Source organism: Spea bombifrons, chromosome 5 (assembly GCF_027358695.1).
Source record: "Spea bombifrons isolate aSpeBom1 chromosome 5, aSpeBom1.2.pri, whole genome shotgun sequence".
Lineage (NCBI taxonomy): Eukaryota > Metazoa > Chordata > Amphibia > Anura > Pelobatidae > Spea > Spea bombifrons.
In genome coordinates this window covers 25,392,040-25,409,648 of record NC_071091.1, presented here as the reverse complement: position 1 = coordinate 25,409,648, position 17,609 = coordinate 25,392,040, and the positions used below count along the sequence as shown (strand labels likewise).

General features: G+C 39.2%; 1 protein-coding gene across 1 annotated transcript; it reads left to right on the top strand.

Annotated features, from left to right (window-relative positions):
* The first annotated feature begins 5,692 nt into the window (after positions 1–5,692).
* On the top strand, positions 5,693–13,753 carry SGO1 (shugoshin 1). The gene is made up of 10 exons (XM_053466845.1): positions 5,693–5,806; positions 7,796–7,957; positions 8,046–8,242; positions 8,882–8,983; positions 9,202–9,254; positions 10,809–10,942; positions 11,115–11,921; positions 12,212–12,430; positions 12,803–12,989; positions 13,081–13,753. The coding sequence occupies exons 2-10, from the start codon at positions 7,816–7,818 to the stop codon at positions 13,220–13,222; spliced, it is 1,983 nt and encodes a 660-aa protein (XP_053322820.1). The 5' UTR covers positions 5,693–5,806; positions 7,796–7,815; the 3' UTR covers positions 13,223–13,753.
* The last annotated feature ends 3,856 nt before the right edge of the window (positions 13,754–17,609 follow it).

Below are 17,609 nucleotides of genomic sequence, written 5' to 3'. Positions count from 1 at the left end.
ACTTGGGTTATGGGAACCCATTCAGAGGACCTTGAGTGTCTAATATGGTGCAGATCAAATAAGGGTTCACCCAAATCATCCATAATAATATTGTTGTCCTCCAATAGATTTTGAATCAGGAACACTGACTGAAGTCTGAACCTTTAGAATCTGTAAGCGCTGGATAAAAGCACTTAAGGAGTCGCTGTCAGAAGATCAAAAAGAATCTGGCTTCATATGAATCTTTTTTGAGGGTCCAGAATGTTACTTTGAAGCACACTTGTCAATAATTCCTCAAGAAGATAAATGTTCAGTAGGGTCTTGGTCGTAGGAGGACTTGTAATCCTTAAGGGAATGTAGCATATGACTCTCCAAGTGTTATGCTTCTGTGAAGCTTTGTCTGATTTGAGTCCCTGAATAACATTATCGCCCATGATAGGGGCTCTAGGTAAGTCAGACAAAGCCCCATGAGGAGCTTGTGTAGTAACATTTGCAATAGCCAAGGATAACCATTTTGCAACAGAGTTTGACATTAATGACATAGCAGCCTGAATGGCTTTGGAAACGATCTGATAAACAGAAGCTTTCATGAGAGAAATGGGATCTCCTTATCTTTACCAGGATAGGTGACCTCAGCATCTACAAAGTGAGAAACAGAGGATTGGCTAGATTTTTGATGTTTATCCATAGTTAATTATGCAAACTAATTCTAAATGTAATAAATTATCACCAAAAATGATTAATTTAAAATGAATTGCTGAATTGTAAATAAAAATACGGTACAATATTGTAGGTAGATACATTCAATAAATAAATAATTGGATGAATAATTAATGTTTTCCAGGCAATTAAATAAAGGTAAGGGAAGGAAACACTTGGAACACAATGGAAGATGAGCAAAAGTGAGCAAAAAAAGATAAAGGTTATTCCAAAAGAACTCCTGACAGAAAACAGCTTTCAAGTAATGACCATTGCGGTCGACTAAAACGAAGACACAATGACGCATGTAAGAAATGAGGGCAGAAGAAAATGGCACCCCTCTACCTTGCATCGGGACGAACAAAAACTTTGTTGGAGCAACAATGATCCTGCCTTAACGAGATGAGGAAGCAAGCAACCAACAAAAGCTAAACACTAACAGCAAGTCAACAGAACAAACACCAGAAATCAACGGTCCAGGATGAACACAGGCGCCAGCAGGTATGCAACATAAAGTAAGAATGCTTAACATATACATGTAAATAATGTAACATTCTGTATTGTTCTTTGCTGCCATGGGAATAGTAAAGAAAATTATAGCATAATATGAGCCTCCTGTATGCAATAAAATCAAAATTTTCTACCTCTGATGTCACATAAGCCTACATCAAAGGCATGACTAAGGTATTTCATGAAAATATAATTTCTCATGAGCCCTGTGAAGACTGCATTACAATGTTACTGTCATGGCTGTTTTTTACATAGGGTCCACTCATTCCTCGAGGACCCATTCTGTAGCCGCCACCACAATTTGCGGTGTCCCAACCTGCCAGCTCTCTCCGGAGGCGAACTGGACTGCCTGGCATGGGAGGATAAAGGCTAGTTGGGGAGATCATACAAACATCTGTTTCACTACTCCCTTGCAAAGAGTGCTAGCTATGGATACTGAGCATCAGGATATGATAGTGAGAAAATGCGGACATAATTAAAAAAGGGGAGAGATAGTGAGGAGGAGACGATGAGCAAGAAGAGAGATGAGTAAAAAGGGACAAGAGAATAAATAAGGGAAGAGATGTGGAGAAATTGATGAGATAATGAGGAGGAGGATAGATGGGGACAAAGGGGAGAGATACAAAGAAAGAAGTGAGGGAGAGATAGATAATGGAGAGATAAAGAGAAAAGGGAGAGATGAGATAAAACAATTAGAGTGATCATGAGAGATGAGAAAGAAGAGAGATGGGGAGAGATAATGAGAAAAAGGATATATTGGAGAGAAATGGAGATATAAAGAGAAAGAGAGAGAGGAGATTAAAAAAATACTGTTTGAGTTAATTTATTTGCATGACTTATTTACTTTTATTTTAAAGAAATTAATGTGAAGGGACAGCGTTTCACACTTCACCTAGGCAGCACGTCTTCAACTGGCCCGGTGCCCAAATCACTTGAACACAGGCAGCACAATGTCATTGACTGGCCCTGTGCCCAAAGTAGCTGCCCACTGAGTGCACAACAACACCTGAGAGGATCATGACTTCCATTTTGGGTCACTTGTCAGATCTGCACTACTTATTTGCCATACGAAGGGTATAGTTCATAGGGCCACGGCCAACAGAACCACACATTCACCCGATTCAAAGTAACGGTCATGTCAAAAATATATTGAAATCAATATTCCATTTACTGGTCTCTCTAAACTCATCAGGACATGAGGGACAGATGAGTGAACAATCAAGCATCATTTAAAACAAAAATGAACAATGGGGAATTACGCATAGTATAGTCAGTTACATAAAATGAGACAAAAATCTCAAGAGTTGGCAGACCCTCTTTAATAGGCTACATAGTTTAATATCTCATCTTGAAAGTATTTCTATTTCAATTATAAAAAACCCTCATTACCACCATAGTTTGATTTCTGTTTGCCATTGAAACATATAATATTATGCTTTTTCCTTTCATAGCATATAATGCAATATATCTACATGTGCTAAACCTTCAGCAGATATATGATCTAGTCATTTAATCTCTTCCACTCTCAGACTACTTTCAGATACCAATTTTTACTCACCAGGACAGCACAGGTAAATTTGCACGGCTCATAAACTTACAGCATGCAACTTCAATTTGATTTACCAGTCTTTTAAATTCAAGGAAGATGTATGCATATATCCAGTGGCACTATTCATAAATATATGTTTTCGTCCTACTACTTATGCAAATATTTTTTTATAACTATAATTTTTAAGTTAGTCTAAAAGTACCTGTCTTATAACACCCCCCTCCCCCATTGAAGTAACTGCCACCACAACTTTATATACTTACATGGTAAAACTTTTAGACGGTTAGTTGCCAGTCTTCACAGGAGTGGAAGTCCCAGCAAATTCACCTCAATCTTCACAGACATTGCAAAAAACCCAAGAGTTACATTTCAGACTTTACAGGCCTCAGTTGGCATGTTAAATATTAATGTTTATGACAGTAAAATTAGAAAAAGGCTGAATAAGTATGGTTTGTTTGGAAGGGTTGCCAGTAGACAGCTTCTCCTCTCTAAAAAAGAACATGGCAGCACAGCTTACGTTCCATCTGAACAAACCATAAGGCTTCTGGAACAATGTCCTTTGGACAGACGAGACCAAAGTGGATGTCTGGCATAATGTACAGCCCACATATGGTGAAAACCAAACACAGCATATTAGCACAATTACTCTATTTGCTCGATTATAAGACGACCCCCAAAATCTGAATATTAACTTAGGAAAAAAAGAAAAAGCCTGAATATAAGACGACACTAAAGGAAAAAAGTTTTACCAGTAAATGTTAATTCATGTAAACTATTTTTTTTAATAAAAGCTATGATTGAGAAAAATATTTTTTTTGTTTTTATTTCCTTGTATTTTCCAACCTGTCCCCCAGTTACGCACATCTGCCCCCAGGCTTGCCACACCAATATGGCACTGTGGCCCATGATATGCCTTTTAGCCCTCTATATGCCACTGTGCCCCATGGTATGCCTTTTGACCCCCTATGTGCCACTCTGCCTCCAGAAATGCCTTATACCCCTATATCCCATTCTGGGGTAAAATGCATATTATGGGGCAGAGTGGCATATAGGGAGGTATAAGGCATTCCAGGAGGCAGAGTGGCATTAAGGGAGTTAAAAGGCATTGTATAGAGCACTCTGCCTCCAGAAATGCCTTATACCCTTATATGCCACTCTGGCATTTAGGGGGTTAAAAGGCATATTATGGGGTAGAGTGGCATATAGGGAGGTGAAATGCCTTAAACCTCCCTATATGCCACTCTGCCCCATAATATGCTTTTTAACCCCCTAAGTGCCAGAGTGGCATATAGGGGTATAAGGCATTCCAGAAATGCCCTATGCCCCCATTTACCACACACACACACACACACACAGTCAGGAACCACTTTCTTGCTGCCTGAACCATGGCTTTTTCATACCTGTGGCATTTAAGTCTGCTACCACTAGTGGCTGCCCTCTGGAGCACTCAGAACTCAATTACTAGGATCAGGTGTGCCTTGTTACCTGGGTTGAGCCCTAGCAATACATCCAGCTGGGCCTTGTTACCTGGATTGCCCTGCCTTTATGAACCTGCCCTGCCCTTCAGTCAGGGCCTTTGTATTGAAGTCTATGGACCTTCCTGCTGTGGCTCTGCACCTGTACTGTTCCTGGTTCCCTGCTATTGTGTCCTTCCAAGTGGACTCCCTGCTATTGTGTCCTTCCAAGTGGACTCCCTGCTATTGTGTCCTTCCAAGTGGACTCCCTGCTATTGTGTCCTTCCAAGTGGACTCCCTGCTATTGTGTCCTTCCAAGTGGACTCCCTGCTATTGTGTCCTTCCAAGTGGACTCCCTGCTATTGTGTCCTTCCAAGTGGACTCCCTGCTTTTGTGTGCTTCCAAGTGGACTCTCTGCTTTTGTGCATTTTGTACCCTTCCAAGCGGGCTCCCTGCCAAAAGACTTATTACCTGTATTTATTTTGCCATACGTCCGGTTACTTGCTTAGACTATATTACCCTTATTTGCTGGTCCTGTTATATACATAATATCTACTCTCTCTCTCTCTCTCTCTCTATTTGAGGTCTGATTAGAAGACGACCCCGATTAGAAGACGAGGGGTATTTTTCAGAGCATTTGCTCTGAAAAAACCTCGTCTTATAATCGAGCAAATACAGTACCTCACACAAACGTGCAGACGTCCACCGGGTGCCTCCACTTGACACCAGGGAGTCTGAAGCACAGGGAACAAGTCAATGGATGCATTGATAAGTCAGAGACTGAAACTAGACACCCCATGGGCATTTAACATGCCAGTATTTTTTTATTTTATAAGTGTTTTATTAGTCTATAAGACGACCTCGAATATAAGATGAGGGGTATTTTTCAGAGCATTTGGCACCCCCATTAACATCTGCAGGGATTTACAGTGAAGTACAGTACAGCACCTCTAGGGTCTCTGACGGCCCATTACAGCTGATAAAGGTGATGAAATGTGTGAAACGTTGGGTGGTATGCAAAAACTGGGTACATACTTGATGTAAGATGAACATTCGTCAGATTGCAAACTTTTTGGCAAACCCAAAATGTAATTTAGCATAGCCCTTTAATAAAAGGCGAGTGAAATAGCTGCCATACACTATCTGCACCAATGTCTGCGTTTCAAAGTCACCGGTGTCTGTGAAGCAATTACTTAAATATGCGTCCCAACCAAAAATATCGCTACCTACTCCGTCTACTGTAAACAATAATGTCTTTCTCCAACGTAGCTGAAAATATGCAACTAATAAAGGATTTGGGGCCTTAACGGTGCTGTTCCCAATAACACAGACTAACCGCATCTATAAACCCAACGACCTCTACTCTCTGCTCCTAAAACCTCCGAGTCCCTCGAGAAACATGGAAGAAACCGACTTCCGCCCTCACTTGAACTCAGCACAACGATACGCCAATTAGAAGACGTCATCCGTGCGTCCTAGTCACGCGACATGCTAATCCTGGCCAATCAAATGTTGCGGCGCCAGATGTTTGAATTGTGCGTTGTGAACGTTTGTTTCCTTCGACTGTTAATGTGGTTTTTACGTGTTTAGCGGATCGGATACGGTTACGCATAAGGTAAGCGGTTCTGGCATTATCTTGCTAGGCAGCAACTGAACGAGATGGGCTTGGTGCATGAGTTTCCAAACGTTGGTGTTGGGGCATGACCATAGCGGGACTTATCGTGTTGTTTTTACCCTTATACGCCGTGGAACTGGAATGTTCAAAAACAATAACCACATCATGGAAATGGGTGCATTATCAGCTCTGCAGTAATGTAGGAATAGTTGTTACAAACAGTCTGATAGTTTCCATGGTAACTGCTCGAGGTCAGGTACTTGCTCCAGAATTGCTGTTTATGGATGTGCCCCAGTTGGTAATACATATTGTTTGAGGGTAAAATACATTTAAATGGACACTCCAGCCATCGTACGCACATTATTTGATAGCTGACTGGTCCCCTTCAGTTTTCATGATGCCCCCTTGCAAATGTATACAGAATACCCTCATTCCTCTAGATTGTAAACTCGTTTGAGCAGGGCCCTCCTCACCTGTTAGCTCTGTAAGTCAGATTGTTATGTTACATACTACTTATGTCTTGTCCACCCAGTGTACAGCGCTATGGAATTTGATGGCGCTATATAAACAACAAAAAATATTTGCCCCTTTCCCAAGCTATTTACTGTGCAGGAGTTGTTAGCCCAAAGCATTTCCTGATGCCTGATATACTTACTGCCAGTGGAAGTAGCGCTCCTGCTACCAATTGACAGCTAGAAGCTGTCATTCAAAAGATCAGAGCATAGAGGTAGGCACTCATTTGCAGTGCGGGATCTGCAGCTTCTCCTTATAGTATTTTTTTGTTAAGAAATGAACGCATAGGAAGTTACAAAGTACCTTCGTATGCGTTTGTTGTTCAGGGGCGTCCCTGGAACACTGCTGTGTCCCTTAACTGTAGGTTGCATTTTGGTTTCTAACCAAGTCCTCAAGGTACACTAACAAGGTAGGGTTTAGTCATTAAATATAGACCATCAAGTACCGTGTTGGGAACCACTGCTCTAGAGTCATCTTCTGGAAATTAGGATTATTTGAATACAGTGCTTTTTAAGATTAGGTGACCTTGAGATGGTTATGATGTCATGTCAAATATGGAGAAAAGGGGTGCAAGCGTTATGAGAATTGTTAAGTGTGCACTACCCGATAGCTTACAAAAAAAACAATAAAGCTGTTTTTTTCCCCTGTATAAGTAAAACAATTATTTTTTTTCACTATTTTGTATTCTCCATGGTCACTTCCTGACTTCATGTTATGTAAATTAACATTTATGGGACACACCGGTGACCCAGGCAGCTTCCGGAACAAAGTTCAAATATAAAAATACTTTGTATAAGCTTTAACATCCATGAATTAGCCATGCAAAATCTCCATAGGGGAAAGTAGCAGCAGAATTCCTCCTCAGCGGCCTTGATCCCTTGCTAAGCCAGTGCTGACTGGCAGTGAGTATGTCATATAGAAGAAAATGTGTTTTCGAAATGTGATGAACACATCTCCGAGCCAAAACGCAAGGAAAGCAGAATCCCTCCGCGGATCTGCAAGAGGGACGCTCCAATAAGTTAGAGGTCCACTCGGGTATCATGCGTGAAAATAGGGTCAAAGTGAGGGTGCGCAAGAAAAGTAGAAACAAAGCACTTATCTACAATTTCAAATCTTGGTTATCACCATCATAGTGCAGTATATCAAGTGTCGCTTGGATGTAATCTCCCTATGGAAAAAGTGTAGGGCCTGTTACATCTAGGCTCAAAGATATCAGATGCATGTGAAGGTGTTGGCACTGTAATAACATTTTGCGGAGGAATAACCATGTTGATCTTGACAACAGAATGTTCAGCTGCTCTTGTATACTAAGAGGTGTTATTTAATGCATGTGTAGTGCTTATTCTATAAACACTATTGCACAGGGTTTTTTAACGTACTGGCTTACAAGATGCAGGCGCTGGGAAAGGTGACAGATTTTCCTCTCTGTGTGTTTTTGGAATCTTGTTTTATATTGTCTTTTTTTTGCTGTTATAGGTGTACAGAGCCTTTAAAGAATGGCAAGAGAAAGGTGTCTGAAAAAGGCCTTCCAGGACAGCCTGGAAGATATAAAGGAGCGCATGAAAGAGAAGAGAACAAAAAGATTGGCAAAAGTGGCCACAGTCAACAAGACCTTATCTACAAAAGTCAAGATGCTAAGTAAGATTTTTTTTTTTTACACTTTTTTTTTTAATTATTATTATAAGTGTTCTGGAGTCATGGATCTAATACATATTATTTACCTTAGGTAACAGCTCTGTGGCAATAAAAAGTTTTCAAGCCAACAACAAAGCATTGGCCCTGGCCCTGGAAGCAGAAAAAGCTAAAACTAGACAAGCTCAGGATCTCATTTTACATTTAAAGAGAGAGCACCAGAAACTGATGTTTGAGATATTCCTGTTAAGGAGGAAGCTCAGCTTGCAGCACGGAAGAGATTCTGCAGACGTAAGTTTTGATCATGATTCTATTAAGAATAATAAAATACGTTAACTGTGACACATCTCGATTTTTTACTCGACTCCCTGGAAAATGGACTTCATGTGGGACAGACAGCTAATTAAAGCTGCATTGATTAAGCAATTACTAAAAGCAAGTCTTTAGCGTAACTGACTTTTGTTTGAGTTAAAGCCTCATATTATAGAAAGAGAAAAGTTATCGAAACCCCTTCTGTCTGTCTCCCAATAACAAAGCGTGTAAAAACTCTTGCACATTTTGATAAAAAATGTACAGTGTAGCTTATATATGAATGGTGATTCTAGTGCAATGTTTGAAGCCAATGGAATAGTCAAGTCACCAGGAGATCTAATTGATATCAGGACTGGCTTTTGTATGTTACATGTGTTGGGTGATGATAGCCAAGTCCTTTTAGAATGACGGCGGTGAACCCTATCTAAAATTGTCTTTTTTTCCCAAAGCATTTCATGTGACTATTTATTTATTTATTTTTTTGAAACATTGTCACAGATAACAGAATATATAAACTTTTTGTCATCAGTCTGGTTCACACAAGCTTTGTGGCGATCTGCTTATTTGCCACTATGAATTGTGTATGTCTGTACATAATGTTTTTATTTTTTTTTTTAGGCCAAGCTTGCATCTTTGAAAGACATAATTGCCAAAGTTACTCACAATTTACTAGAGACCGCAAACCTTCTTGGACCTGCACAGGCTTTGTGTTCTGATTATGTGCGTATTTCGAAAGGAATTTAGAGACACATTTTTGTACAATAGATACATTTTCTACTAACAACATTTCTATAATGTCTCATGGTGCCATAATAACTTATAAGAGCAAATTGACACTAATGTTGGTTTATGTGGGGGGAGGGTGTTATTGGTTTGAAGCAGCTCTGTTCCGTTTATTTTTCCCTGTAGTAATATAAAATGTTTTTGTATTGTTTTAGAACACGGGTTCATCCACTGTGCAAACAAAACATTCAGGAACTAGCAGCCAAATGTAAGTGTTCTTTGTTTTTTCTTTTCACAGCTTAACACATAAATATTATCTATTGATGTTGTGTTATAAATATACACAGATCACCCATAACATTATGACCTCTGACAGGTGAAGGGAATAACACTGATAATCTTGTTGTCATGGCACCTGTCAGTGGGTGGGATATATTGGGCAGCAATGGAACATTTTGTCCTCAAAGTGTTGGAAGCAGGGAAAATGACAAGCGAAAGGATCTGAGAGTGACTTTGACAAGGACCAAATTGTGATGGCTAGATGATTGGGTCAGAGCGTCTCCAAAACTGCAGCTCAAAAGTGGTCCGAGGAAGGAAAAGTGGCGAACTGGCGATAGGGTCATGGGCGGCAAAGGCTCATTGATGCATGTGCGGGGTGAAAGCTGGCCCTTATGGCCAAATCAAACAAACAAGTTAATACTGGTTCTGTCAGAACACACAGTGCATTGCATATGGGGTTTGCGTAGCCGCAGACCAGACAGGGTGCCCATGGTGACCCCCAGTCCACTGCCGAAAGCACCTACAATGAGCACATGAGCATAAGAACCGGACCACGGTGGGAAGAGAAAACGGTGGCCCGTTTACAACGCGTGGATGGCCGGGTATTTGTACATGGGAAGGAGTGTGATGCTTTGGGTCCTGCCATTCATATGGATGTTGCTATGACATGTACCACTTACCTAAGCATTGTTGCAAACCTTGTAACCCTTTCATGGACACTGCATTCCATGATAACATTGGCCTCTTTCAGCTCGATAATGCACCCCCCCCACAAAGCAAAAACACGTTTAATGTGTTGACTAGGCCTCCAAATTCCCCAGATCTCAATCTAATTTAGCATCTGAGGGATGTGCTAGACAAACTTATCCGATTCATGGAGACCCCACCTCTCAACTTGGAGAACTGCTGCTAACAACTAAGTGCCAGATACCACAGCACACTTTCAGAGGTCTAGTGGCGTCCATGCATCGACGAGTCAGGGCTGTTTTAGCCGCAAAAGGGGGACCTGCACAATATTAGGCAGGTGGTCATCATCTCATGGCTGCTTTGTGTGTGTGTGTGTGTGTATATATATATATATATGTATATATATATGTATATATATATATGTATATATATATGTATATATATATGTATATATATGTATATATATATATGTATATATATATGTATATATATATATATATATATATATATATATATATATATATATATATATATAATGTGTGTGTATACATTCCATACACAGTACTGTGCAAAAGTTTGACGTTTAACAAAGTTCCAAGTGAGTTAACAGAAGGAAAAACTAAAACAATTGTTTCTAGGTACCCCTTTCAGGAAGTCAGGAATTTTATACCATACAGGTGCTAATAATCATTAGTTTTAATATGTAGGTTAAAACAACCATTAGCTGAAACAGAAAAATAATTTTTAGACCTGCTAGGGAACAGGTGATTTTGAACTGTATATGTGTGTGTATATTTAGTTGATGTTCTTTTTGTTTTCAAACTATTAACTATAGTAACCATTGGTATCAATACAGGGGACTACCGCAACGTGTTCCTGCTTCTGAGGCAAGTACGACTTCTAGAATGCCGACTGACCCATGTACTGAAAACATAAACTACCATGACAATGTTTCTGAAACTTCTGGGAAGACAACTTGTATTACCAAAGGTTAGTTTGTTTTGATCCCTTTAAAAATATGGACATATTAATATGAGGTTTTTGGATGTCGAGAACCTCACATAATGTTTGTTTATCCTACTTGACTGAGCCAAGGGTATTATGTCATAGCAAGGAATAATGCTGCAAAGTGAACTTTCTGTTTATTCCCTTCTTTCATCAGAATGGAGATCCAGTACACATGAAGAAGTAGGAAAGCAGGTCCCAGAGGACAAGGTTGAAAGCGTGAATTTGCATAGAAACGTGTCTACCAGACGGCGCCCTTCTAACTTGAGTGTGTGGAGAGAAGAGCATGTTTTTGTAGAGCCACTAGAAGATGTCCGTTTAAATACAGGGTGCAGTCTCCCTGAACAAGAAATAAATGCCTCTATGGATGAATGTTTTTTAAAAAGTGATGAAGGAATAGACAAAGCTGATCAGATTCCAAGTCCAGCTAAAGAAGAGTTTATTCCGGATTCAAAAATAGCAAGTTCAACTCCAGAGCCAAAGACAAAACAATTAACTATCAAGAATAAAGATGAGGCTCGCACTGGCAGAGACAGAGTTCGAAAAGGCAAAGCCGAAAGGACCTGTAGTGTCCCGTTAAAAAAGCCGTGGGAAAATTCCAAACCCAGAGCCAGATCAAAGAGTAGAGAACGGGGTGCAAGTAAGAAAGGCGCTTGCAATGAAAAAATGAATGCGTCACTAAATTCTGGCGATGCCTACGACTTTGTCTTTGAAGAAAGTGTACATGTCACCCCATTCCGGCAAAATATACAAGAGGAGGAAAAAGACCCAGCTGAGAGCAGGTCCAAAAGCAGCAGTGATGATGAGATGGAAGACAGCTTGTATGTGCCATTCAAAGAGAACTCAAAAAACAAAACTCGGGAGCAAAGTAGTGTTTCAGTTCCTCCAAGACCTAGATCAAAACGAAATGCAACTGTGACACATCTGCACAAAGAAACTAAGATAGACCTACAGACAGAACAAGGTTTGCATTTTTTAACAATATTCTTATTTAGTTTGAAGAGAGTATTTTAATATTAAATTTGCATGCATTTGCAAATGGCTTATTTAGAAAACAAATATTACATGGTCCCGCTTCAATGCAAATGTACTTTTTTTTTATTTTTTTTTATTGTGAATTCCAATAATAAGCCCAGGCTGAACACTTGCTTGCATGCGTTTTTTATATTTAGTGAAAGGCAAAAAATGAAAAAATCCATACAGTAATGGTGGTCTTATAACTTTCCATGTTGTAACACTTTTATTTTGTTTTAGCCAACATAAAGAAGAATCCAAAAAAAGGTTTGAAAGTTAAGCCAGAGGATTCTTTGGAGAGCCAAACTAATGAAGTTTCGGAGACCGCTGAAACTCAACTAGAAAACCCATTAGTAACTTGTGTGGATCAGCATATCGGAAACAGTGGCTGCCTTCAGCTTAATGTTTCTAAAGAAGAACAGGATATTAACACAAACAATTGCTCGAGCAGGATTATTGGTAAACAAAATTTATTTTGTCATTTTGATTCCCGCATTCATCTGGGACTAGCTAGCTTCGTTAAGTCACTCATTCTAAATACAAATGTAGACTATATTCCTTTCCCTGATTATTTTTGTGAGCAACATGTCTGCTCGTAAATTCTGTTGATAGAGGTAGCTTTGAGTGGGCAAGAGTGAAGAGCTGGGTGGTAGGGTGCTTTTCGAAAATCCTGCCCAGAATGCATAAATTCTCGGATTTACCTCTGATTTTTCATATGGATGCCTTTTGACAGTTGTACCTTTTTTATTCTCTGGTTTATCATTTACTTTGTATATTTAAAATGTCCCTACGTGTCCCATGTATGCTTAACATCTGCATTACGTTTGCCAGATGAACCCACTGCGGCTCCTCCAACTCCTCGCTTCAGCCTGTCTGATGTCACGAACTTGTCGGGTAGTGCAGATGCTAAAAAGCGTTCCTGCCCACTTTTCACTGAAGACGGGAAGAAACCTGGAACACCCATGCGAAAACGGCGTTGTACAGTAACAATGAATTATGCCGAGCCAAAGCTGAATGCGTGAGTACAGCAGCAGATTAGTTCACATTATTCTGCCTTGTTTGAACAAGTGGTTTTAATCTCACTTTTTTTGTTTATTTTGTTTGTACAGGAAACTAAGAAGAGGGGATCCTTTCACAGATACAGAGTTTTTAAATTCTCCTATTTATAAACAAAAGGATGCACGGAAATCACTTACAAAAAATAGATCTTTGTCACGATACAATGAAGCCTTTGTTGGCTGCAGCAGATGACAAGGTGATATATTGACTGGTAAGAAGCAACCGCACGTTCACAGACATCAGACTGCATTATGGGAAATTACTATGTAATCATGGGTAATGGACTGCAAGCTCCTTGGCCAGGGTTGTCCGACAGATGGGCTAACCAACAGCATATAGGTTTTGCAGGGTTTGAGAAATGGATCCAATTAAACCAATGCCTGTGTGTGATATACCATCATTGGAGTTTCCTCTAAACAGTTAAAATGGTCATTATCAGACTCGGGGCCATGGAAATTATTCTACATGTGTTTTGTGAATAGTTTTTTTTTTCTTTTTAGAAATGTATTTAAATATGGTTTTGTAAACTATAAATGTAATAAAATGTAAATGTCTAGTATTTTGCTATGAGGTATGTTTTTGTCGTCTTCAAAATCTTTGTCATACTTTGTTTTCAAAATGGAACTCCCTTTGCCTTGAGCAGAAGTTTTATATAAGTGACTCAGTGGTTCGTTACCGTAAATTAACAAGCTTTTTCCTGTATGACATCTTAATAAAATTTGAAGCTTATTTTTATGGAACATTCAACACTTCCTGTGAGGAAAAAATGGACACACAAGTTCTTCAAATCAAAATGCTTGACGATATCTTTCCCCATTTTAATTACTTAATCATAAATTATAACCCTATGCTGAGAACTCTCTACCCAATGCCACATGTTCCCTTTATAAAATAAATAAAAATGGGGCATATAAGGATAAATACCATGGCAACTGATGGGATGTTGCTGCTTATTTAGAAATGCAGACTGATAAAACTTTTTGTGTGCCTTAATTTTCAAAGCTGTGCGTAAGAAGAGTCCAATTACTATCCTTGTGTTGGTTCACGAACTAAATTCTGCTGTACCAATTATATTCACACGTTACAAAACACAGAAGAGGAAGCAAATAAACACTTCCAGTCACTATTAAAGTAACAGTACAATCCAATAGTACAATATGCTTAGGAAAATGCGGGTGACCTTTTGATGACTGATTTGTGTGGAGCATATTCCGTTTGTTTTGTATAAATATGTATATCTTTATGCAACTTCTCGTGAACTTTGTAAGTCCTTGGGTAAATCTGTAGTACAGAATAATGGTGTAAATTGCAGTTCAGCTTTTTTTAATAAATGTGACTTTTTAAAATGATTTTGGTACATTTTTTAATGAATGTGTTGGCCTTTTTTTTTTTTTTTTTTTTTTTTTTTTTAATAGAAACTTACCCACACAATTTTTGAACTCAATGCATATTAAATGTGACCAGTTAAAGGGAAACACAGTTTAATTTCTCATTAACAAAGGTTATGGTGGGTAAAGGTGATGGGAAAACCCTTCCACTTAAAATAAGGGGGTAGTAGAAGCATAATTAAAACACTCATCTACAGACAGCAGACAAGCTATAAGGCTTGTTTTTCCCCCCCTCAGAAATCCCATGGTGCTGCCACAACCACAAGGGATTCTGGGTAAGCGCATGCAAATAAGGTCAACAATTATCTCATTGACATAGTTTGTCAGTAGGGTAAGTAGTCAGTACTTTTAACTAGAAATTGAAGAGCTGGAAAACCATTCTAGTTCTTATATATCTTTATTACCGACTTTTTTCATGTGTGAACAGCCTCCAGTAATCCCACATGCCGGTGGTTCCGCTTGTCTGGCAGTTTCTGGATTTACTAAGTAAAATTCCTCTTTCCCAGTTCACCATGTCTTATCTGACATTATTAAATAGGAATAGAATCATCCAGAGAAGTCTATCTACACTCACTGGCCACTTTATTAGGTACACCTCTTCATCTGCCACTTAGAATCTACCAAGCACTGCTACACCGCAAAAGAACTGTTGCCCACTGGATTACTCAGGCTATTAGAATTGCTTATTTATCTGTGGACGGGACACCGCTCATGGGGCTTAGGGGCCCCACTTGGACTATGGCTACATCTTAACAATAGATACATTTAGCTTGACCCAGATGTAGGGCAGCAACATGAAAGAATCTTCGTACATTCGCCAAGCATTATCGTTTGGAGGACTTGGCAATGAACTCTCGTTGGGTAGAAGGGTACTAAGGTCAGCCCCAACTAAGTTTTTTTTTTTTTGATGCCTAAGTGTTTTTTTCCTCACTCCTTTTCTATTGTATATTTCACGTGATGTGCCACCAAGGTTTGCAGGGAAAAGAGAACTCTCGGTAAGTAGAAGCGTTATTTTATTCCCTCCCAATCAATTTTCTTTCTTTTTCATATACTTTGTTGGCTTTGTCATTACACTGAGGGGCCAGTTGTTAGGAGCTGGTGTATTGATTACCTCAGGGCTCGACAAATCCCAGGTCTTCATGGCGACTGATAATTTTGTCCTGGCGCCTAGGTGTTTGTGAGCCAAACCAGTGGCCGAAACGCATCTTCGGCAAAATGCCGAAATAAAAAAAAAAAAAAACGGCCGAAAATAAACTGTGTTGCTCTTAATGTGCGAGCAGTGTCTCTTGTGCTGGCCACAGGAATCAGGAAACCAGAGGAGTCACGTGACTGCTCCGTTCCTCCTCTCAGTGGGCGGGACAAGAGATGTTTGTGCAGAGAGACAGAGATAGAAGCAGCAGGGCCCCTATGGAAGTCTGCGTGTGAGAGATCTGCAGTGCAGGTAAGGGGGTGAAGCAGGGTGTATGAATGAGTGTGTGTGACAGCATGGTTGTGTAAGTGGGGGAGGAGCATGGCACATGGGGCTCTAAGCGATGTGCAGCATCAATACAAAAGGGGGGGGGGCAGCAAGCCAGGTTTCAGCATGTACTCCTATCATGCCAAGTCAGCCAGTACATGCTGGAACCTGGGTATGTCTGGGCAGGACTGTGATTGGTGTTAACAATCAATAACTCGAGATTGAGTGCTGGGCAAAGTGAGGGCTGGGGCAAAAAAAAGAGCTAGATCTCTCTAGTGCTGCTGCAGGATACTCAAGGAAATTAAATTCACAGATAAGAATTGAATGTTATATATCAGCCTACTGAATATTCAAACGTATAGACTATAAGCGCTACAGGGAAGGAGCCTTCTTTTCCAATGTATTCATACCTTTTGTACCTCTATTAAAATGTCTACACAACTGTAGTTCTGACTGCACTTACGGTACCCTTTTATTACTGTATACTGCATGTAAACTATAATAAAAATATGCATACAAAAGGACACATTGCCAAAATACCTTTATATAATTTAAAACTATTCTTAGCCAATACAGCATTTTAAATGTACAAAGGTATATTATTCAGCTATATAAAGCATTTGCAAAACCACACATTCTACTCCAGCATTATTGCACGACATCTCTAAGAAAATATCACTTTCTGTAAAATTATAAAATATACAAATACAATCAATATTGAAATGGGACAATCTTGTTTTACAGTGTAGCTACTCAAAACATGAATACATTAAGGGGCACATAACATATAATACAAATTTGTATCCAAAAATATTATTCATAGCAGATTGCATATTGGGATTGATCAACAGAAGTAACAGGTGTTATAAAAAAATATCAATGCAAAATGTGGACGCAAAATGAACTGAAGAGTCGCCTTGATTCTGTTTCCTTTGGAATAAAAAAGGAGTACATCTAGAAACATCTTATAGTGTAAGAAAACTCAGTTTGGTTAAACTGAATGTCAGTAAGTAGAAGAGAAATTGTCACATTCCAGATTATTCCAGTTATGCTTTTAACTCCTAAACGCAGATTACTAAACATAATTTCGTAATTTTTGTTGTGACGTACGTTGGAGTGTCCGTCTTTCCACCAGATCAGGTTTTAAACTGATGTCTCGCTGTAAATTATTTGGAATGACCGCTTTATGGAGCAAATGCATGATAGCACTAGAGGCTCATCACAGTCACAATACAAAATCCAAGTTTGTGAATCGGGTTGTTGGGGATTTCAATGTTATTATCATTACATTATAATAGGGGACAGTAAAAATATTTAACAAAGACCATTTAAAGATGACAATAACATTAACATATGTTAAAACGTGCTGGTAGAGAAGGAGTAGAGAGCCCTGCTCTTGCACTGCTTCCAATCTATCAATGAGAGCTCATCAGAAAAAAAGAAATATGCACGAAACGTCCTAGATATGCCCTGGGTGATGCTAGGAAATACACATTTTAACATACACATGTTAAACTAAGACAGGTTCACTCTCCAAACTGACAGATTTCCTTTCAGCAAAAAAAAATTGATTAACATTTTTTGGAAAATGTAACTTCTCCCTTAATCAATCCAAGCAAAATGGCAAGAATATCTGTCTCCTTAATCATTTACAAAGTATGGTGTCCACACTTTTATCCAGGACACATGTTGCCTGCAATATGAGAGATATATAAAATCACAGAAGGCAATTATT